The following is a 22,820-nucleotide window of genomic DNA, read 5'->3' on the forward strand; positions in this document are numbered from 1 at the left end:
TTTCTATAATTTCCCTCAGTAGTGTCAGTTCTAAATTTAATCACAATTTTATGAAATAGCTCTCTGCTATTTTGATTGGGATTGTATGAAATCCATAATTAAATTTGCATAGCATTGCCGTCTTTGCTTTGTTGGATTAATCTAGTCATATACGTTGGATAGCGTTTGTTATTTAATAATCCAGTTATTTATGAATCACAGTTTCTTCACTCTTGAATGTTGGGTACCTTTCCAATTTCACTTTTTTTTTGGAGGCAATCAGGGTTAATTGACTTGTCCAAGGTCACACAGCTAGTGGTGGCAAGTCATGTCTTCCTTATTCTAGGGCCCATGCACTATCCACTGTACCACCTAGCTGCCTCTCCCCACCGCAAGTTAACCACTTTCTTTGAATTAACCTGAGAATACTAGGGTTAGGGCCAATCTGTTGGTGAGCCAAGAACAGTTATTGAGCACCATCTGCGGACCTGCTTGGGCTCTGTGGAAGGATATGAGAAATAGCTTATGGAGTAATTGGAGATAAGGACTTATACACATACAAGAGACTTATGAAGTAATAATCAGCATGACTTTGATACACTCTGGGAGAAAATGCAGGGATTATTATTCATTCACCCTGCCTGACTTCTACTCCTAGAAGGTCCTCCCCACTCTCCTCTGCTTTTCGGTTGCACTACAGCATCATTGCAAGGACACTGTGATGACCTGGATTTGAACCCTTGCTCGGTCACTGGTGGGATCAGGCATTCTGGGGCTCCCCCCCTTCTGTAAAATGGGGGGTTGACTGTAATGCTTGAGGTTCCTCCCAGCTCCCAGTTTTGTTTCTGTGATTTTTCTGAGCCTCCATCTCTTCAGCAGTGAATTGGCAATAATCATAGTATTTGTCTAAATGAAATAAGATGCGTAAAGGCTGGTGCAGAGTGCCCTGTGTAAATGAGTTACAGAATAACAGTAGTGATGATACTGTTATCTTCTTTCACAGCTCAGTACAGGTGGTACTTCTTTTTACCCTTCCTTATCCCCTTAGCTATTAGCAGTGGCTCCTTTATTCCTAGAGCACCTTGTGCTATACCTCCTGGCCTCCCCACTTTGTATGATGTTTATCTGTACAGTGTCGCCCCAATCTTGCCCTTCCCCACAAGTAGACTAGAATCATCTTGAGGGCAGGGACTATTTTTGTCTTTGTAGCTTTGGCACTTAGCACAGTGCTTTGCATAGAGTTGGTGTTAGGATTAGGGTTGGGGTTAGGGTTAGCGTGGGCCTAGAGACCCCTTCCTCTGCTCCTGCCCCTGACTCCAGTGTTCCCCTTGGTCACCCTTGGGTCGGCTGCGAGGGCTGGCAGATTGCCTGGGCAGCAGCTGCACAGAGCTTTTTCCCATACTGTTCCAGGAAATTGATAGTGTGTGGATTTCCAGCAAACTCCTGAGCCATGATCTACCGTGAGTATCTCATCATGTTTTCTGCAAGGGAGATTCTTGTAGTTTGGGTTGGGACTTGTTGAGCGGGATCTGATCGATGAGAAACCTTTCAGCCCTAGGAGGAACTGGGTCTTGTTTCCTTAATGCTTCTACGTCGGTCCATATACTATGAATTTGGTAAGACAAATAGCGACATGTGCCACCCGTCCTACCTTCCTGGACCAAAATCTGTTCTCAGGGACGTGGGGAGTGGGAGGGACTGACATCCTGCTGGAGGTACTGATGACAGCCAGTCTCTCCCGGGGGCAGGCATTATGTGGCGCTGTGTTTCGGGGAAGTGCGGATTAGAACTGACCTACAGAAGATGTCTGGCCTGCCTAGCTCTTTCTCCAAGACCTCTGAGGTAGATCAGAGGGAGCTGCCTCTCAGCCCATCCTTGCTGAGGATCGCTTGCCAGGTAAGACTTCTCCCCATTTCCTGAACACTGTGGCAGTGGAGAGGCAGGCCCATGCTTCAAGCTGCCTGTATCTTCACATCCCTCTTCGGAGTTAGGGATTTGCAGGTGTCAGCAGCTGTTTTTTGAGGTCCCAGGTTGTAGTGTCTGTGGGATGGGCAGTGCCTTTTCCTTTCATCTGAGGAACTAAGGGGAAGAAGGTAAATAACGACCTCATCCTGACTATTGTTCGTGCTGCCTTCTTTCTCCAGCTTTTTTCAATCCATGTGGACTCCATCAACATTATGGTTCTCAGGGTAGCTACCTCTGAGTCCCTGTGGCACATTCAGATCAGCAGGAGCCGCTTCCTTCTGGATAGTGATGGGAAGAAGTAAGTGCTGGGTGGGTAGAACCCCAGATGGCAGCCTCTAAACCAACTGTTCCCATTCTGGCACCAGAGAATAGAAGCCAGAACAGGGCTAGCTGGCAGAGTGACTGAGCTCAAGATTCAGAGTCGATACTCCCACCACCCAGGTTAGAGAAGGTACACTGCCTGCTTTGAGCTAGGTATGAGGCCAGATTTTCCACTTTCTCTTTTTCCTGTAAGCAAAGCTTGACTAGAGATGGAAGATGCCAAGGACCAATGATTGAGGTTTTTTTTTCCCCTTCCCAGAATCGATTGTGAGGTGAGCCTCAGCCAAGTGAATAGCAAAGTACTAAAGAGTGGTCAGTCGGTGAGTATATCATGAGAGCCCATGCTTACCTCCATTCTGGGTGGGAACACCAGGACTCCCATTATTATTTCCTGTGCCAGTGGGGATCCCTTGGGACTTGCCATGTCATCCATTCACCATCTTTTTGACCTGAGCTTCCGACTATGAGGAGTGACATGTTGTCCAATTTACTCACTTGTGTAGGAGGACACTTGCCTAGCAGAGCTCTCCCTAGCCATGGACCTGTGTGTGGAAATGGGTTTAAGCAGCCTACAGCTGAAGGCCGTCACCCTCGATGTGTGGACACTCCATGCAGAGCTGCATGAAGGCCTCTTCCACAGCCAGTTGCTGCACTCAAGCCTGGTGCCTACCTTGAGGCCCGGTAAAATTCCAGGTAAAGAGAGACCTGTTGATCCTCTTCATTGAAGATACACAGAAACCAAGGGCTGAGTCTTGCTGTTCCCCTGGCATGTTGTTGGTCATCACTGATATTGGTTGTTGACATACAGGCCTGAATCTTGAAATTAGGTGGACCTGGAATCAAGATGGGGCTCAGATACAGCCGGTATGTTTCTTGGACTGGAGGAAAGGGGATGGCAGAATTCTGTGTCCCTGTAACATCTGCCTGATGCCATCTTGGGATGTTTACTCTGGGGTTTTAGTGGACTGCACACTCAATAGGAGTCAGCAATTCAACACAGCAGAGCACCCCAGAAAGCCACAGCCTTAGCTACATTGAGAAGCCCATAATGTCCCACCACATAGGAAGGAGGTCATGATCTGAATTTACTCTCTTGTGGTATTGTGGTAATACTATGTCTGAAATCTAGGGTTATTCAGTTCATTTGCCTCATTTTAGAAAGGACCTTCTCTATAAGGTCCCCAGGATGTTATATGGCCTGGAAATGATACTGCATGTGGAGCCTTTGAAAGAATGGGGGATTTAACTGAAGAAAAGACTGGGGGGTGGGTTTGGAAAGGCACATAGATGTTCGTGCATTGGAAGAGAAGGGAATGGGCTTATACTGCTTAGCTCCAGAAGGAAAACTAGGTACCTTGGATGGCAAGTATAGGTCCTGGTTTCATATAAGGGAAGACTTGCTAATTATTAGAGCTGTTTCAAAGTGGAACAATCTGCTTGGGAAGTAGTAGGTTTCTTCTCCGCTTAAGATGGTCTGACAAAATTTGGGGGGACTGCTTGTCCTTCGGGATATTGTAGAGATGATTCTTATACAACATATTCGTAGTAGACCAGATGGTCTCTGAGACCCTTTGAACTCTACAGTTCTGCAGTGGTCATGGTAGAGAACTGAAATTGAGTTTATCTGAAAGGAAGAGGCATTTTGGGAAATTCAGAGGCCCTTTTTTGGACATGGCTCAGTGAATGCATAGCTTCTATGTTTTCTCTTTTGCAGAGGTGATTGAGGACTTGACTGAGCCAACCATTCCTGGCTTGAATCTCCTTCAGCTGCTACCAGGGAAAGTGAAAATAGAGATGGAGAACACCAGTGTGGTGCTGTCGATGAACAGCCAGAAGAGGTGAGGGCCAGTGGGAGGGTAAAACAATGAGCCTATCCAGAATGGGGCAAGACAGGGGTGCAGGGGGTTGAGCCTGCCAGGGCTGAGGCTGGGGAGGCACAGGAGCTGAGCTCACCTTCCTTCTTGGCTAGACACCTCAACTGGACATTGAAGCTATTGCAGTTTTATTACCATCGTGATGAGGACCAGCTACCCCTTCGAAATTTCACGGCCAATTCAGACATGGCCCAGATGAGCACGGAGCTGCTGCTAGAAGGTGGGTGGTTAGGATGCCTGGTGCTCATGGGACTTCAAGAGGAGGGAAGGCAGTGGGTCCCTTTTACTGTAAATTGGAATTAACAGGTATTAATCTATAAGGAAAAAGTCCCTAAACTCATGGGGGATGGGTGAGGAGGGGAGGTGGGAGTTGTAAATCTCCTTTCTCTCTGACAATCGCTGTGCCTTCTGTAGATGGGCTGCTGCTTTCCCAGAGCCGTCAGCGCATCATCTGCTTAAATTCCCTAAAGGCCAATGTGCAGGTGAGAGCCTTTGCTCTTCCCCAGCCCCACCGGACCATTAGCACTTCCTGAACTAGAATCTAGTTCCCTTCCCAGAGAGGGAACAAATGGAGAGACCGGACCCCATGCCCCCACCTCCTTCTCTTCCCCATCCTGTCTTTTCCTCCTTCTTGTTCTCCTTGTCCTCTTTTCTTTTCTCTTCCTGCTCCTGCTTTTTTTTTCTCTTCCTCCTCAGCCTCATACGTTTCTCTAGGTGACCACCATCGACCTTTCCGCCTCTCTGGTGCTCAGCACGTGCATCGTCCACTACCGGCACCAGGAATTCTCTCACTGGTTGCACATGTTAACAAGACAGAGGCAGGGGCCAAGGCAACCCACCTCCCATCCCAGTAAAAACAGGTGAGATCAATCATCTCCCAGTGTTCCCCCTTCTGGTTTGGTTCCTTAGGATACTGCTAGCATGTTCCAAGTGGGCATCCTTCCCATATCAGCACATTGTGGGCACTTGGTAAAATACATGGTATTTGCCTTGTTGGAGAGTTCTGAATAGGAGGAGCTACTTTGTGGCTCTCATTTCAGGTCTTTGTAAATGCTTGGAGCCATGTTATACCTAAAGGCTTAATTAGTTTTTTGATGGTGATGATGGCTGCTTTCTTGGTTGCAGCTTTTTGGGTTTCTTAGTTAATCTCTGTAGAAATTAAAAGGACTAGGGCATTTAGTGCAAGTTCAGTTCTTTAATTTTATTTCTGCTGTTTTCTGCCTCTTATCCTGAGGCTCATAGTACTGACCCAAGAACCACCAAGAACCTGCCTCCACACAGGGAGCTGACCCTTTCCTTCCTTTACAGTGGTGTTTTTTCTTTCTGCAGAAACTTCCCTCAAATTCTGGCCCCTATCATCCTCAGCACTTCTATTTCCAATGTCAATGTTTCTATTCAGCTTGGAGATACACCACCCTTTGCGCTGGGCTTCAATTCCATCTCTTTGGGTAAGGTTCCTGGGGACCAAGCCAGCTTGACAGTCATGGTCTTGGTTTGAGTGTAGGAAGCTGAGAATACCACATCATCCATCCTTTACCAACATCATCTTTTCAGATTACCAGCACCTGAGACCCCAAAGCATCCATCAGCGGGGCGTCCTGGCTGTGGACCACTTATGCTGGCGTGTGGGGAATGACTCTCACATCCAGCGGGCACCCCACCCGCCCAACATGCATGTGTGGGGTGAGGCCCTTGTCCTCGACTCCTTCACTCTACAGGTAGGTGAGGAGATCTTAGCCGTGAGCCCCTCACAGATTCCTTGTTGACCGAGCTCTGAAATGATGAGCATCTCATGATGAGTCATGATATTGGGAGAAGACAGTTCCCAAATCTGTGTTAGGGCTAGGGGAACAGCTTACATTTGGACATCTCTGTTTCCTTTCTAGGGCAGCTACAACCAGCCCCTGGGTCTGAGCAGCACTCAGTCAGACACCCTCTTCCTAGACTGTACTATCCGTGGTCTGCAGGTGGAGGCATCAGACACCTGTGCTGAATGTCTCTCCCGCATCCTATCCCTGTTGGGTCCTTGGTCCAGGAAGCCAACCCCACCCAGGGAGTTTCCTTCTGGGGAATCTCCAGTGCTCCTATGGAAGGTGGACTTGAAAGTGGAGGATATGAACCTGTTCACCCTCTCTAGCCTGGTGGGTAAGTGAGGGTCCAGTGACTCCTGGGAGAATCTGTGTGCCAAGTTGGTAGCCTTGAGCACAAATTGGTGAGCAAGGACCTTCCCTTATTAAGTCAGATGGTACTGCTCTGCTTAATTCTCCAGGCAAGCCAGGCACTCAGTCTGGTTTTCTCAAGTTAAGGAATCAGTGGGTGGAAGTGATGCTATCATTCAGGGACTGCTCTTATTAAATTACCCATAAGAGGTTAGCTGTTAGTTGCACTTGGATTTATGCTCTCCTCCGTGGCCTTCATTGCTCAGGCTGAGAGTATATGGAAGGTCTGTTTAGATCATAGTCTTTCCATGTCTTTGCTACCTGTTTTTCTATAATTTTTCCATTGAGGAGCCACTGCTAAGGAGCTGCTGTTTCCCTGTAACAGCTGAGAGAATGAGACATACAGATCTAGGCCATTTTCTTTCTTTTTTTTTTTCCCCCTTGAATAACACTGAGTGGCTGGGGGTGGCCTGGAGGGAGAGAAGGATTGTTAGTGTCTCGCTTAGCTTCACCTAGATGGACCAATTGCAAGAGATGAGCTCAGGGTGACCTTGGGATGAAAAAATGAGAGGATAGATTGGGTCTCCTGATAGGAGAGAGGGAAGTAAGCAGAAAGCAGAAAGAGAGCTGGAGGGAATATTATATAGGGAAGTGGGGAGAAGGAGCTTCCTGCCATTTGAGAGTGGAGAGCAATGGGCTTATTGGGTGTCTGGGATTCTAGGTGCCTCGGAGATCCGGCTAGACACCCTGACAGTCCTGGGCAGTGCAGAGAGCTCCACAGTGGGTATCCAGGGCCTCGTGCTGGCCCTGGTAAAGACGGTGACCGAGAAGATGCAGCCGTGCTGCAAGGCCCCCGACATTCCCACTCCTGTACTCAGCCTTTCCATGCTCTCCGTCACCTACCACAGTAGCATCCGTTCTCTAGAGGTAAGACTGGGCAGTGAAGCAGGAGGGTCAGCAGCCCCTTAACTCATGCTCTGAGCCCTTGTCCCATGGAAAGGGAGCAGTAGTATTGGCTTTTCAGCCAGCTGTCCCTCCAGCCTCATTGAGTTGTTTGGAGTCCCGTGACTGGACTTTTCTAAAGCTCTTCTCCATGTACAGGCTAAAGATTGAAACAGAGCCTCTGTAGAGGGGTCTGTGAGGGAGGGAAGGGTTGTGCTCCTCCTTTTGCATGTCATTGTCTTCTGCAGAAACCAAGACTTTCCTTTGCTAAGAGTTAGCCCTCATATCATTTGTCCACCTGGAATTTTGTTTCCCAGAACCTGCCAGGTAGTCTGCTTAGAGCATTGTCTTCATAACATTCATCACTGCAGGACATGGTTTGTGAAAACTTAATTGCCTTCCCAATTTAAGCTTTATTTTTAACATTAATTTTTATGTGTCAATCAGGGATGAAACTAACATTACAGGACCTTTTAACATTAGTTGTGATCATCTAATTTCAGCTGTGCATTGCCAGGATGTGATCATTGTATAAAGATAGCTCATGTAACAGTAAACATAGTCATAGAGGGGCATACCTCAAGATCCATAAATTGGTTCCCATTTTTCTGACACTTGAAAATTTGCAATGGTTCCCACCAGTCAGCTTTACCTGGTACTCAGGACTTTCTGCAGCTTTTCAGTATCTTCCTTTTTTTTATATCACTGTCATTTCCCAGTGATTCTTTTCTCTCGCTCCTCTTCATGTAATCCTTCCTTATAGCAAACATGCAATTAAGCAAAACAAATCACGTGTCTTCTGTGTCTAAAAACTTAGGCTTTGTTGTACACCTGTTGTCCCCTGCATCTCTATCTTCCAAGGGCAGGAGACGTGTTTCACCCCAAGTTTTCTGAATCCCTTATTGGCTGCTATGTTGTTCATAGTCTTGAAGTCATCATGTGTTATTTTCTTCATTACTTGGACACTTTGTAAATTGCTTTCCTAGTTTCCATTATTTTGCTCTATATCAATTCATAGATCAGTTCTATCCAAATTTCTTTGAATTCTTCATATTCATTATTCTTATGACACAGTAAAATTTCATGTATTTCTCTATCCCAATTTGGTAATGCCTCAATTATTGGGTACCTACTTTCCTTCCACTTAATAGCTACTATTGTCTTCTTTGTGTATCGGAATGGGGCCTATTCTTGGGGTGTACTGAGGAGTGGTTTTTGTGAGTAGAGAGTTACTGGATAGTGACTTTTAAACACAATTCCTAACAGTTTTTCTCAAATGGTTGAACCACTGGGATATTGCTCCAAGAGTACACAGTTGCCTCAGGGAGCTCCTCCAACATGACCAGGTTCTTTTTTGTTGTCTTTGGCAGTGTGATGGGCGTGTCTCAGAGTGGTTTAACTTGGTATTTACTTTTATTGCTGGTGATTTGGAGTCTCCTTTCACATGACTGCTTTTCCTCTTTTGAAAACTGCCTGCTCATATCCTATTCTTTGACCACTTATCTTTTAGGAAATGAGCCTTGCACTGATGAGGTCTAGAACCTCTTGTGTCATATGAGGATTTGTTAAAGGAACTGGGAGTGTCAGCTTTTGAAGAGAGAAGCCTGGGCCGAGGGGAGGAGGAGAGAGCATGAGAGTTGTCTTTAAGTTACATGCAAGGGGGTTCAACTTGGACTATTTGGTTCCAGAAACAGAACTGAGAGCAGATGATGGGGGGGGGGGGGGAACAAAAAAAAATTCTAAGAGTTTTTCCAAAGTAGAATGGACTGCAGAGGTTCCCCCTGGTTGGAGGCCTCCAGCTCCAAATAACTGGATGACATTCTGGAGTAAAAATCTCCCTTTTGTGTGGGCATTAGGCAAGGCGCATGCTGAGTTTCCTTCAATGCTATTAGATGGTGTGATATTTATATGCTTGTGTTAATTCTCTATACATCTTGGATAGACAGTTCATCAGCATATAATAGACCTTCATCAGATAGCTGCTGTAAAGATCATTTTCTCTCAGTTGACTCCCTCTCTCCTAAACTTCAATTTGATTTGTATAGTAGCTTTTCAGTTTATATACAAAATTCTCCACTTTAACTTTTGTTGTCACCTTTATTTCTTGTTAAGAATTTTTTAGGTAACAATAATACAGACTACTTCCATTCTTTTTTTTCCCTTTTTTTTTAAATGACCTTTTTATATTTAAGCCACATATCCATAAGGAGCTTATTATGGTATAAAATTATTAGTCCGCCTCATTTTTCTGTCAAACTGAATTCTAGTTATCCTCATAGTTTTTCATGACTAGGGGAGTCCTTACATCAGTAATTGGTGCTCTTGGATTATTAAGCAGTAGGCTACTATAGTTAGTGGCTTCCGGGTCTTCCTTACATAAGTGTATACCAGTAATCTGCATTTTTTGTTTTTCAACTAGTACCAAGTAGTTATTGTGATTAGCATCTTCTAGTATAGTTTAAGATCTGTTAATAGTAAGCCCTTCATCTCTACTTTTTTCATTATTTTCTTTGACTTTTTGCTCCTCCAGATAAATTTTATTATTCTGTCTAGTCTTTTAAAGGGAAGGGAAGCCAGTATAAGTACTTGGATATAGGATTTGTATATAGTGCTAGATGCTGAACTAAAGCTCTTTACAATTAATTACACCATCAGTAAATATTTAGGAACCATCTGTTACGTGCCAGACACTGTGATAGCCCTCACCTCAACCTTTTATAGTCCAGTGAAGGAAAAATGCGAATAAAAATATATTTTGTACATATTATGCATATGTACACACACAATATTTATATATGTATGTGTGCACATGCACAGGTAATATATTTACTTATACTTTCACAAATGTAAAGCAGACTTTGTTCAGGATGAATAGGAAATAATTAACAAAGAGAAATCAGTGGAATTGAGGAGTTAGGGAAGGCTTCCTGTAGCTAAGATTTTAGTTGGAATTTAGAGGCAGCCAGGGAGGTCAGTAATCAGAATTGAGCAGGGAGAATGATGTAGGCATAGGAGACAGCCAGAGGAGATAACTGGAGATGGGAGATGAGGAACCTTGTTCCTGAAACAGCCAGGAGGCCAGGGTCACTGCATCAAAAAGGGTATATTGGGGAATGAGATATAAAAAGACAGGAGAGGGTAGATTATAAGGATTTTGAATGGCAAACAGAGCATTTTGTATTTAATCCTGGAGGAACAGGAAGCTGCTGGAATTTCCTGAGTAGGGGAGTGACAAGGTTGGATCTTCAAAATCACTCTGCTGGCTTAATGGAAGCTGCACTGGACTGGGAACTTGAGGCAGGCAGATCCCCCGGCTGACCTGCAGTTGTCTAGGTAGGAGGTGATGAGGGCCTGCACAAGGTGGGGACAGTATCAGAGGAGAGAAGGGGGTGTCTCAAAATTGATCCTCACAGCAACTCAGAAAAGTGGATGCTATTATTGTCCTCATTTTACAGTTGAGAAAACTAAGGCAAATAGTAGTTAAATGCCATGCCCAGAGTCACACAGCTAGTGTATGTTTTGAACTTGGGTCTTCCTCCTAACTTAACACTCAGCTGTCTATTAGTGCAAAGTAACCTGTCAGTTGTCTAATTGGCATGCCATTTAGTTTGTAAGTTTATTGCCATTTTTATTATGTTGGCAACACCTGACTGCGAACAATGGACATCTCCAATTATTTACATTTTCTTTTCTTTTTGTGAGATGACTATTTGTCATTGCCTCCTTGGACTGTGTGCTCTAGCCAAACTGCCCTCTGTAAGGAGCCCTGCAAATATTCCCTGCATCTCCTGCCAGTGTAACTGTGCTTAGATCGTTCCTTTGCCTGGAGTGTCCTCATTTCTCTGGACTTTTAGAGTTCCTCCCCACTCCTGAAAGTCCAGTTCAGAAGTCGAGTTCTTGATGATGCTGTTCCTCATCTCTGCCCTTGCTCCTCAGTGGTGACAGCTTCATTCGTGGCCTTCGCATAGTAGCCCTTTGCTCTGAAAGACTTAAAAGTGATATTGGCTTTGTTAGCTGCTCAGTTGGGTTGGTGTCTTGTCTTTTGATCACACCATAATCTGTTAGGGCATCTTGTCTATACTCTGTCTCACAGAAGGTACTTGATAAAGGTTTGTTGAAAGGTGTTTTATGATTTACAAAGGACTTTCCTTGCAACAGATCTGGGGGGGAGATGATGCTCATGTTACCCTCATTTGACAGATGAGGAAACTGAAGCCCAGAGAATGGTTAAGTGACTTGGTCACAGCCACAGCCAGAAGAGGACAGGGCTGGGGCTAGAACTCAGGTATTCCGATGGTGAGCTCAGGGCTCTTGAGAGCTCTTTAGAGTACATGTTCAGGACAGCTGTGTGGTGCAATGGATAATGTACCAGCTCTGGAGTCAGGAGGCTATGAGTTCGATTCTGGCCTTAGATATAAACACTAGGTGAGTAACCCTGGACAAGTCGCTTCACCCTAGTCTTGCCTAAAATATACAGAACTAACCCAAAAGCGAAAACAGAGTACACGTTTGGTTTTTCATTGAGGGCAGCACTAGGCCAGCCACTTTAGGGAATACCAAAGGAATAACGGGTACCTGCCTTCAGGGAGCTTGTAGTCTAGTTGAAAAGACAACATGTAGACATGAAACAAGTAGAAAGCATGGATTGCTGCAGAACAGCCTAAAACTGACTTTGATATGTTTGTTCTGAAGAAAAACAAAGTGAGGGAGCGAGGCGGGTCGTTGGAAAAATGTCTGAGTGGAGATGAGTCCTGCACCAGGTATGCGGTGTGAATAGAGACTTAGCCCCTGTAATCCCAACGTTGTTCTGGGTGACAGCATTGGAAAGGCTTGACCAAAGAGACTGACCTCTGCCATTGGTTCCCCCCAAAGGTGCAGTGCGGGGCAGGGCTGATGGTATTGTGGAGCCCCCCAGACCACATGTACCTGTACCAGCATGTCCTGTCCACGCTCCAGTGCCGAGACCTCCTCAGAGCCCCGGTGGAGCCGGGAGCTCCCGCTGAGCCAGCCCTCGAGGCCAGCCCCCGGGAGGCGGCCCCTCCGAAGCGGCTTTTGAACCTGACTCTGGAGGTGAGCACAGCCAAGCTGACCACCTTTGTGGCCGAGGACAAGTTCATCACCCTGGTGGCAGAAAGCGTGTCCCTGAGTCGCCACGCAGGCTCCCTGCAAGTCTACTGTCCAGAACTGGTGGCCGGCTTTGACGGCAATAGCATCTTCAACTTCAAGGAGGTGGAGGTGCAGCTGCTGTCCGAGCTGGAAGAGATGATCTTGCACCGCAACCCTTTCCCCTCCCTGGAGACCCTGCGGAACCGGGTCTGGCTTTTCTCCCTGGGCTCGGTGTCAGTGGAGTTTCCTTACCAGTATGACTTCTCTCGGACCCTGGACGAGGCCGTGGGGGTGCAGAAGTGGCTCAAGGGGCTCCACCGGGGGGCCCGAGCGAGGGCAGCCCCCAGCCCGGCTCCACTCCCACCCGATTTGCTAATTAAGATTCAGCACTTCTCTTGGGTCTTCCTGGATGACATCTTTGAAGTGAAGCTGCGGGACAACTATGAGCTGATGAAGGACGAGAGCAAGGAGAGCGCCAAGCGGCTGCAGCTGTTGGACACCAAGGTGGCTGCCCTCCGCAAGCAGCACGGGGAGCTGCTTCCGGCCCGCAAGATCGAAGAGCTCTACGCCTCCCTGGAGCGCAAGAACATAGAGATCTACATCCAGCGCTCCCGCCGTCTCTACGGAAACACGCCCATGCGCCGGGCCCTGCTCACCTGGAGCCTGGCTGGGCTGGAGCTGGTGGCCCTGGCAGACGCCTCCTTCCACGGGCCCGAGCAGGTGCTGAAGCAGATCCGGGAGCTGGACCCCAGCAGCCCGTTCCCCAGTGAGGGCCTCGAGCTTGCCATCCAGTGGTGTCGGATGCTCAAGTGCAACGTTAAGACCTTCCTGGGTGAGTGGCGGTCCTCCGCCCGGCCTCTTGTCTGCAGGCGGGTGTCGGGGAAGCTCTGAGGAGCTGGGGGAGCAGACCTCATGCCTAGATGCGACCTTGGCTTCAGGAGCGAAGCGCAGGGAGATCCTCGTCCTCATGGTTGGACTCGTGCTTGGCTTAAGGTGGATGGTTTCCCTCCTCCTCCGTAGGAACCTTTCTGGGCTAGAGGCGCCCCTCGGGGCTAGGGCTAGTCTCTTCTGCCAGAGGGCACCCGGGCCCCTCCCTGAGCCTCGCTCCATGGCGTGGCCCCCGGGCCTGCACTCTGGGGAGATGAGCGGGCCCCTGAGCATCCGTCTGGCTTGTGTCTTTGCGCACAGTGCGGATCCGGGACTACCCTCGCTACCTGTTTGAGATCCGAGACTGGAGGCTGCTGGGCCGCTTGGTGGGCACAGAGCAGAGCGGGCAGGCGTGCTCCCGACGGCGACAGACCCTGCGTCTGGGACCCCCCTGGGGAGATGCGGTCGTGGAGAGGAACATGCCCCCGCTCAAGTTCTACCATGATTTTCGCTGTGAGTGCACGAGGGGATTGCAAGGACTGGGGAGTTTGGTTTGGGGGGAGATATTTATGAGGAGGAGGGTGGGCACGAGATGAAGTTGCTCTCTAAAACTTGGGGCAGACTCTGGTAGAATGTTCGTTAGTCACTAATCACATGCCCTCCAGCTGAGGTCTTCCAGTACACAGTGGTGTGGGGGCCGTGCTGGGACCCGGCCTGGACCTTAATCGGCCAGTCCGTGGACCTCTTGACGAAGCCCTCGGCCGACCCCAGTGCGCCCTTGCCCTGGTGGGACAAGAGCCGCCTGCTCTTCCACGGGGACTGGCATATGGACATCGAGCAGGCCAACCTGCACCAGCTGGCCACAGAGGTGAGGGGAGCAGCGGGAGCGCCGGCTTCACTTTCACCCCAGGGGGACGTGGGGGCGGGGCGGCCTTTCCCATGCCTTGTTAAGTTTGAGATGCTTACAGGATCCCTATAATACAACTGAAAACATGCACTGGGAATGGAGCCACCTCTTTTTTCACTGGAAACCAGGCCAGTTTGTGTTCAAGGGAGACTTGGACGTCAATGTGAGGACAGCCTCCAAGTGAGTTGAGTGGTGGGTATGGCCTTGGTCGGGGTGGTGAGGATATTGCTGGGGGGAGAGTAGGGGGAGAGAGGGGGGGGGGGGAAGGGCACTGAACAGGGGCTCCCTCGTGAGGCAGGTATGACGACTGCTGCTTCCTACACCTGCCCGACCTCTGTATGACCCTGGACCTGCAGTGGCTGTGCCATGGGAACCCCCACGACCACCATAGTGTCATCCTGCGAGCCCCGGAGTTCTTGCCTGAAGTGTCCCTGGGCCAGATCCACGACTCCTACCGGGCCTTCAGATCGGAGAACCTCAACCTCTCCATCAAGATGGACCTGACCCGGCACAGTGGGAGTAAGGCTGGGAGCAGGGGGCGGGGCATGGCCTGGGACGCTGGGAAAAGAGCGAGCGCAGGAGGATTAGGTTTGGCCCGTGTTGGAGCGGAGGAAGGAGACCCCTTGGTCCGGGGCATGGAAAGTGCCAGATGGAAGTTCACGTTGTCGTGGGCCTCTTGTCCCTCCTGGCCAGGGAGGATCCCTTTTGTTGCTGCGTCCACCTCCAGCTGAGGTCTTCCTCTCCTCTGCAGCCATGTCCCAGCCCCGGATCCTGCTCTACAGCAGCACCCTTCGATGGATGCAGAACTTCTGGGCGACGTGGACCAGTGTCACCCGGCCCATCTGTCGAGGAAAGCTTTTCAATAACATGAAGCCCGGCAAGAAGAAGCTCGGCCAGCATTACAAGCAGCTCTCGTACACGGCGCTCTTCCCCCAGCTGCAGGTCTGAGCCGCATTCGTTTCCTGGGCCGGCTCCTCGCGGCCTCCGTCCTGCCCAGCTCTCCGCCCCGGCTCACCTCCCGATCGTCTCTCAGTCCCGTGTCGTTTTCTTTAGGTGCATTACTGGGCCTCCTTTGCTCAGCAACGAGGCATCCAGGTTGAGTGCAGCCAGGGCCACGTCTTCACTCGGGGAACCCAGCGATTGATCCCTCAAGGTTTGGCCAGTTGCCCTTCCTTTGCTTCCCCCCTCTCCGCCCCCCAGCCCCATCCCAGGAGGCTCGGCCGCCAGCCCTCTGAGCGCCGGTCTCGCCCCCACAGCGGGCACCGTGATGCGGCGCCTCATCTCGGAATGGAGTGTGACGCAGATGGTGAGTGACCTGAGCCAGGTGACGGTGCATCTGATGGCTTCGCCCAGTGACGAGAGCTCTGACCACCGCCTGGATCTCCTGGTAACGAAGACCCACCTCCTGAGCCTGAGCTCCCTCACCTACCAGAGGCACAGCAACCGCACCGCGGAGGAGGTACGCTCTCTGAGTTCCTGCCGGACCCTGCAGCCTCTTCTAGCTGCATACACGAGGGACTCCCAGTTCCCGATTTCTCCATGATCCCTCTGCCTAGAAGTTATGTTTCCTTCTGATTTAAGGTTTTATGTTGAACCACTTGAAAATACATTCTCAGTCCTGAGAGCTAATGTCCAAGATCATAATTCATCCAGGAAAGAGAGACCTCTTGGTCTTCTCTCTACATCCTTCCTCTTCACCCAAGCAGATTTCATTTTCAGTTGTGCTGTTTTGTGTCCTTGAATTTAGGATGTTTGAGCAACCTCTAGCCCCCATTGGGAATCCCAGGCCCCCACGTGACCTGCTTTCATTCAGCTCTTCCTCTTTCCTCAGGAGCTTTCCTCCCGAGATGGGGACCCTGCCTTTCATACTCATCAGTTGCACTTAGTGGACCTGCGGGCTTCCTGGACCACCACCAACAGAGACATTGCCTTTGGCCTCTACGATGGCTACAAGAAGGCAGCTGTCCTGAAACGAAATCTTTCCACTGAAGCCCTGAAGGGGTTAAAGATTGATCCTCAGCTGCCAGCCAAAAAACCAAAGCGAGGTGTTCTTCCCAGCCCCCCAGCCCCGCCTCGGGTCAACCCCCCCAGCCTCAGCAAAGGACCCGAGAAGGGCTCCTCAGGAGGTAAGCCAGAGGCGATGAGACGTCATGGATTCATGTAGTCACTGGACATGACAAGGTTGATTATATCTAGGATCACAGAGTTGAGATCCTAGAGCTCATCTGCCCTGACTCCCTCATTGTCCTTTTTTATTGATTTTCACTTTTGTTGTTGTCTCTTGTTCTCACACCTCAGTCATTTCTGAGGTCACCCTCACTTCCTTGAACTTGTTCTAACAAGGAAAATCATACAGAAGCAGCCAGCCCAGCCATTCCATTCCATGGTGTTAGGGTATCCTCTTCATCCGGAGCTGCCTCCTGAGGTATTTCTTCATTGTTTTATGATAGACTCGGAGCATGTTTTTGGAGTCATTAGAGTTGCTGTTCTCCCACTTTCTCTTTTCAGTCTAAAATACATCCTCAAAGTCTGTCCACATTGTCCCAGATTTCTCACATTCATCTTTTCTTACACTGCAGTAGGATTCCCTGACGTCCATTCGTCTCAGTTTTTCCATACATTCCTCATTTGATGGTTCTCCTCTACTCAGAAAACTTCAGTGGTTCCTTTAACCCCCAGGTCAAGGTTTCTGCTTCACAGTTAAATCTCTTTGTGAGTTTCCATCTTCCAAGGTTCTTATACTTTGTGCCACTAACTCTGCAGGCCAGCAGGTGCCATTTGCTGTTCCTTGAACGTGGTACTCCCTTGCCCATCTCTGCCTCTGCGATCGATGACTCTCATGTTTGCTTGGAGGGCTCCATCTTCCCCTTCTTCCTCTGGAGTTTCTTGGCTTCCTTCAGGACATAGCTCGGATCCCATCTTCCTTCAGCCCTTCCTGACCTTCCCAGCCGCTGATGGCGGGGTCGTGGAGATGACGTTCCTTCCGCTCTGCGTGAATTTTGTTGGTAGCTTCCTAGTTCAGGGACGTCCTTCCTTCTCTGGGACGGGAGCTCCTGGGGGGCCTGGGCGGTTTTGTCTTGCTCAGGAACTTCCCTGCTTATTTTAGGACCTGGCCCACAGTAAGCATTTCATAGAAGTTACTGCTTCTGGTTTTCTACTGTCACAAAGAAGAGTCAGGTGCTTGGCACTGCTTTGGCATTTTCCCAGAGCTGCATCCTTCTCATTTTACAGATGAGGAAACTGAGCCTAGCCGAAGTGTCCCGCCTTCACTCAGCAGCCTCCGTGCCAGGGAGGAGAGGCCCGGATCCTAAGGCTGCCTCTCACCCTGGGTTTGGGGCCAGCCCTTTACGGCTGGGAGCCCTCGTGTCCTCAGCTGGACACTGGGTGTGTCAGTTAGGAGCCTCCGCCTATGTGTGTAGGACGCTTTGTAGCATAAGAGTCAGAGGGCAGGGAATGTGTCCATGGCAGCCGGGTGAGCCGTGGACCCTGCTGGAGGGGAGCGTTCAGCTCTTCCGATTCCTGGTCCCAGGCACTGCTCCCTGCGCTCTGAACCAATCACTTGGACATGAAGGCAGATAGCCCGGCGCTCTTAGTCCTTGTGTCTCAGCCCCGGTGGTTGTTTTTTATTCTTCTTTTCCTGACCAGAGATCATTTGTGTTGGCAGAGAAACGAAACCGAAGGGAATGGAGTGGCTCTGGTGGCTGCGCCCTCCTTGTGCCCCCCTCCACCCCCCGCCTGCTAGCAGCCTGTCCGGCTTGCCCCCAAGCCCTAAGGAAGCGCCTCGTTGTCCCTCGCTCTTTGCCGGTTTCAGCTGGGCTGTGTGACCGCCCCGGCGGCCCTCTTCCATGGGGCCAGGACCCTCCATAGCCCCGTCCTTGCCCTCTGGGAGTCTGCCAGCTTCCATGCACATCTCTTTAAAGTCCAAGTGGTTGGTTATTTCTTTGGGTATCCACACGTATCTCTTTAGGGAACTCTTCTCTTCCCCCTCCAGTAGAATGGTTTCTGCGCCTTCACCATTGTGGTGACATTTCCCACATCCAGGGGTTTCCTTGTCCTTTCTGTGGGCCCTTTAAGATGTGCTCTCCGCAGGTCTCCTTCCCTGCTGCACATCTCAGGTGAGGTAGTCACTCAGGGCAGGCTCGCCGGTTGCCATTTCCACCAGTTCTGTCCTTGTTGGTGAAGAGTCACCCCTTCGTTCTGCTCGTTCTGTCCGCTCGATTTTCTGGGTTTCTGGACCCGTTCCGAACGTTCCGTGCCACAAATACCAGAGCCCTCGCAGGCCCAGAACAGAGACTGAGAAGAAGGTTCTAGGACATGTGAACAGGGAGCTAGATTAAGGGGAGGCGAGGGCTCTGGAAGTCAGTGGGGAGAGCGGGGGAGAAGAGAATTCCGTGTGTTTCCTGGCTCAGCAGTGCGTGATCAGACGTGATTGCTTCTTCCTCCGACTGTGGCCCTCTTCTTCCTCGCAGGCGCCCATATGTTACGGAAGCTGATTGAGGAGACAGACAAGTTTGTGGTGTTCACAGAGGACGAGTCGGGCGTCAGCGAGCAGCTCTGTGGCATCGCCGCCTGTCAGACGGACGATATTTTCAACCGCAACTGCCTCATTGAGCTGGTCAACTGCCAGGTAGCCTTGCTGTGCCCCAGCCCCCAAGGGGACGGGGAAGGGCCGGGGAGCTCTCATCTGGTCACACAGAGGCACACTCTCTGCGGAGTTAGGAGCCAGCGTGGCAGGGGCTGGAGAAGCCGTTGAAATGCCTAAAATAAAATGCAGAGGATTACCGAGGAAACCAGTTACCCTGACGTACAGTTAGCAGAAATTTTTTTTTAATGTATGAACCCTGGGAGCAGCTAGATGGCACAGTGGATAGAGCACTGATCCTGAAGTCACGAGGACCTGAGTTCAGATCCAGCCTCAGATACCTAATACTTGCTAGCTGTGGGTGACCCTGGGCAAGTTACTCAACCCCAGATGCCTCACCAACAAAACAAAAACAGTGACTTATGGACCAAATTTGAGAATCCCAGAAAGAGGCCGCTCTGCTAAGAAACATTCCCATATTTGAAAGTCAGAGAAGTTGAGGAACTCGGCCTTGGCGGTCGCTGCTACTTCTGGGGTCTGTTGTGAGATCTAAGACAGGCACTGCCAGAGTAGGCTGGGAGGGCCGAGACTGCTCTGGGGCTGGGCGGCCAGCCGGAGCTTTCCCTTTTTCCCCTCTCCTGGGCCCTAGAGAAGGCTTCCATTAAATGCGACTCTGTTCGTATGCGTACATGTCTAAGCCCACACACTCACCTATCCATGTGTGTAAGACTGCACTCTGCGTGTTTCTGCAGGTCAGTTCTTTCTCTTCCCTCAGAGATCCAGACTTTTCCGTGTTTTTCTAAATCCTCCAGTTCATTTCTTATTTCTCATTCGACCCCAATCCTGTATCACAGTTGAGGGGCGTCTGTTACTTGGTGCAGAATGATGCAGTTGGTCCGTGGCAGGGGGAAAGCTCAGTGGGATGGATGGGGGATTCCTCTCTTCCTCAGCGGTGTCCTGAAGCTTCTTTTCTTTGCCTCAGATGGTTCTTCGAGGTGCAGAGACCGAGGGCTGTGTCATCGTGTCTGCGGCCAAAGCCCAGCTGCTTCAGTGCCAGCACCACCCGGCCTGGTACGGGGACACCCTTAAGCAGAAGACGTCCTGGACGTGTCTCCTGGACGGCATGCAGTACTTTGCCACCACTGAGAGCAGCCCTGCTGAGCGGGATGACCGGCAGCTCTGGCTGGAGGTTAGTGCGCCCCCATTTAGCAGAACACGGCGCGTCCCTCCCGTTACCGGATGGGATCAAATACATTCTTCTCTTTAAGAAACCTTTGCCATCTGACCCCCGGCTGCCTTTCCAGGCTTCTTGTGTATACAGCATAACAGGAAGAACTTGCTTTCTGTCCCATTTCTGTCTTTGAACACCCAGCTGTCACACCCACTTCCCCTTCACCTCCCAGGGAAGCCTGTCCCTTCCTTCTCCCCAATTGCTAGAGCCCCGTCTCCCCAAGAATTACTTTGTATTTGGGCTTAGTGTTTCCCCCAATAAGACATAAGCTTCTTGAGGGCAGCTACACGTTCATTTGTTTTCGTATTCCCAGGCACCCAGTGCTTGGCACATGTTAGGGACTTTATCAACTTATGCTGATTGAGAGAAATGACCCCTCGATCTTCGCAGAGGTCAGCACAGGTCGGGGAACTACCCCAACCGCCTGTTGCCGCTGGCTGAGGGTGGTAAGGATGGCAGGAGCTCCGTGTCTGTGGAGCCTCTGGGTCCTTTTGCTTCTCTTTCACTTGTTGTCCTTGGACCCTCAGCAGGTGGTACAAAGCTGGGGAGGTTTTTGACACCTGCTTGTGGGATTGCCCTCACGGCGAAGATGAGCCAAAGCAGGTCGGCTCCGGGGAGACCTGGGAGCTTCTCAGAAATGCTTTTAGCTGCCTCTGACCTCTGGTCATTACTCGTTGTTGGCTGATTGCATTTGTCAAGTGAGAGCAGGTCTGGTTTTAGGGCTCATCTAGTCCTGAACTCGTTCTCACATCATGCAGATGCTCCGATAGCTCAGGCCAAAGAGAGGGTGTGTTGGGGAATAGAGAGGGAGTGAGCTGGGAGCAGAGCCATGGGAAATGGTACAAACCTGTTCTTGTTCCTCGCCTCTTGCTAAAGCCACCTGGCGGCTGTAACACAGGAGGCCCAGCTCTCAGGAGGGAGTGGGCAGGTCCCCGGCCAACCCTGGACGTTAGTGCCATTAGTTGTTAGCAGGTAGCGCAAAGCCAGGGAGTTCTGCAGCCCTCTCCAAGCCACGTTCCCTCCCCCCATCCTGACACAACTGACAAGCACCAAAGCAAGCCATGCTTGTTAGTCTGTCCTTTGTGGATAAAACTCATCCCTCCTTCCTCACCCCAGCTGAGATGTCTCATTGCTGTGACAAAGGAGCCCAGTATAGGCAACACCCAGCGTAACTGTCCAAGAGGCAAGAAACTTTCAAATCAGATGTCACGCTAGACAGGGGACAGGCAGGATGGTGGCGATGCGAAGAGGACGTTGAGCTGGTCTGTAACAGGAGTGCTCCGAGTAAAAGGTGCCCCTTGCAGCGAACCAATGGAGAGAGCACCTCTGCTTCCTGGGGAGGTGGAGGCTGGCATGCGGCTGCCGGTCGCGGGCATGCCGGGCCTTGTACCTGAAGCCCGCTTTTTCAGGGAGAGGCTCCTGCAGCCGTCAGAGAATGGTGCACTTTGGGAAATTGTCCCTGACCCTTCAAGAAGGGTGTGTCATGGCACATTTCTCACTGAGCTGCTTGTCTCTGACCTAACATGTTTGATAGCTGGGGGCTCCATGTTGTTTCCCCTTTTTCTAATGATAAAGCTGCTCACATTGTATTTATTCCACTTCACACTCTGAATTTTGGCTGGCAGAGATATTTAAATGAACGTCAGCCTCAGTATCACCATTATCAGTGTCCACAGAGAACAATGGGGATTTGAACAGGGAAGTGCTAAAGAAGGTTCAGATTTAGTGAAAGTGCGCACTGTCCAAAATTAGATTTAGGTCTCAGGCCTGGGCACGTTTGACCTAAAAACCTCTGGGGGAAGGATCCTTCATTGGACAGGTTTCCCAAATTTCCTTGCCAATGGAATTTGAGAAAGGGGGATTTCAGATCATGGCTGTGTTCTTAGCAGGCTCAAGGCCAGGCTTGAAGGCCTAAAGGCATCTGAAACCCAGAGAGAGAGCTGTCCGACCTCTCCTGGGAAGTTTCCTGGAGACCTGGGAACTGGAGGGCTGTGGAGCCAGTGGTGTCCGCTCTCGGGTTGGGATCCGTAGCCTTTTTGCCCAGGACTGTCTGTGACGGTTCTGGCTGAGGAGGCCCGTCTCTTCCCGCAGGTAAAGAACATTGAGGAGCACCGGGAGCGCAGCCTGGATTCCGTGCAGGAGCTGATGGAGAGCGGGCAGGCGGTGGGCGGCATGGTCAGCACCACTACAGGTTGGCCAGGCCCCGCCCCTGCCCCAGGGTGGGGGAGCCAGGGAGGCCTGATAGTGCTGGAATCAGGCAGCTGCTGGGGTTCTGAGGGTTTTCCCTGCAGTCCTTTGGTCTCACACAGTCAAGATTTTGGGCATGGCTTTTTTGCCCTAAGTCAAAGGCATGGCCCCCTGTGGAGCGGAACGGAACTGCCCCTAAGCAAGCTTTCTCTCCTGGCCAGACTGGAACCAGCCGGCGGAGGCCCAGCAAGCCCAGCAAGTCCAGCGGATCATCTCGCGCTGCAGTTGCCGCATGTATTACATCAGCTACAGCCACGACATCGACCCTGAGCTGGCCACTCAGATCAAGCCACCTGAGGTCCACGAGCAGCAGGAAGAAAAGGAGGACCTGCTGAAGAAACAGGAAGGTGGGCAAGAGCTTGTGGCTTCTCAGAATGGGGAGGGTCTCCTGGGTCCTGACACTTTGTTAACCAAAGTCCCGCTAGTCATTGATCCCTCCAGGGCTCACCCCAAGATATTGGGCACCTCTGGCTTCCGATTTCTGCCTTAGAAATAGCAATGGTTCTAAAGGGGGCCCCGTGCGTGGCTCAGCACAGCAGTCCCGGGATGTTTCTGCCCGCACGCAGACTCCATCCTGTGAGGCGCTAGGGTGGGCAGGGCTCTCAGAGAGGGGCTTGGGCTCCCTGCTAAAATCCCTGAT

General features: G+C 50.4%; 1 protein-coding gene across 1 annotated transcript in view; it reads left to right on the plus strand.

Moving 5' to 3' along the window:
- Nucleotides 1-22,820, plus strand: part of BLTP2 (bridge-like lipid transfer protein family member 2) — a 31,083-nt gene that overhangs the window by 1,702 nt on the left and 6,561 nt on the right. The window contains exons 3-28 of the mRNA XM_051992299.1: nucleotides 1,390-1,439; nucleotides 1,728-1,875; nucleotides 2,124-2,242; nucleotides 2,525-2,585; nucleotides 2,769-2,958; nucleotides 3,980-4,103; nucleotides 4,235-4,359; nucleotides 4,554-4,621; nucleotides 4,854-4,999; nucleotides 5,469-5,587; nucleotides 5,694-5,857; nucleotides 6,026-6,284; nucleotides 7,020-7,225; nucleotides 12,113-13,178; nucleotides 13,535-13,726; nucleotides 13,879-14,081; nucleotides 14,182-14,300; nucleotides 14,419-14,639; nucleotides 14,872-15,062; nucleotides 15,174-15,273; nucleotides 15,377-15,579; nucleotides 15,952-16,246; nucleotides 18,590-18,747; nucleotides 19,685-19,891; nucleotides 22,025-22,124; nucleotides 22,342-22,527. Of these exons, the coding sequence (XP_051848259.1) occupies nucleotides 1,390-1,439; nucleotides 1,728-1,875; nucleotides 2,124-2,242; nucleotides 2,525-2,585; nucleotides 2,769-2,958; nucleotides 3,980-4,103; nucleotides 4,235-4,359; nucleotides 4,554-4,621; nucleotides 4,854-4,999; nucleotides 5,469-5,587; nucleotides 5,694-5,857; nucleotides 6,026-6,284; nucleotides 7,020-7,225; nucleotides 12,113-13,178; nucleotides 13,535-13,726; nucleotides 13,879-14,081; nucleotides 14,182-14,300; nucleotides 14,419-14,639; nucleotides 14,872-15,062; nucleotides 15,174-15,273; nucleotides 15,377-15,579; nucleotides 15,952-16,246; nucleotides 18,590-18,747; nucleotides 19,685-19,891; nucleotides 22,025-22,124; nucleotides 22,342-22,527 (5,020 nt within the window). The remainder of the gene's footprint in view (nucleotides 1-1,389; nucleotides 1,440-1,727; nucleotides 1,876-2,123; nucleotides 2,243-2,524; nucleotides 2,586-2,768; nucleotides 2,959-3,979; nucleotides 4,104-4,234; nucleotides 4,360-4,553; nucleotides 4,622-4,853; nucleotides 5,000-5,468; nucleotides 5,588-5,693; nucleotides 5,858-6,025; nucleotides 6,285-7,019; nucleotides 7,226-12,112; nucleotides 13,179-13,534; nucleotides 13,727-13,878; nucleotides 14,082-14,181; nucleotides 14,301-14,418; nucleotides 14,640-14,871; nucleotides 15,063-15,173; nucleotides 15,274-15,376; nucleotides 15,580-15,951; nucleotides 16,247-18,589; nucleotides 18,748-19,684; nucleotides 19,892-22,024; nucleotides 22,125-22,341; nucleotides 22,528-22,820) is intronic.

The sequence above is a fragment of the Antechinus flavipes genome, chromosome 4 (assembly GCF_016432865.1).
Source record: "Antechinus flavipes isolate AdamAnt ecotype Samford, QLD, Australia chromosome 4, AdamAnt_v2, whole genome shotgun sequence".
Lineage (NCBI taxonomy): Eukaryota > Metazoa > Chordata > Mammalia > Dasyuromorphia > Dasyuridae > Antechinus > Antechinus flavipes.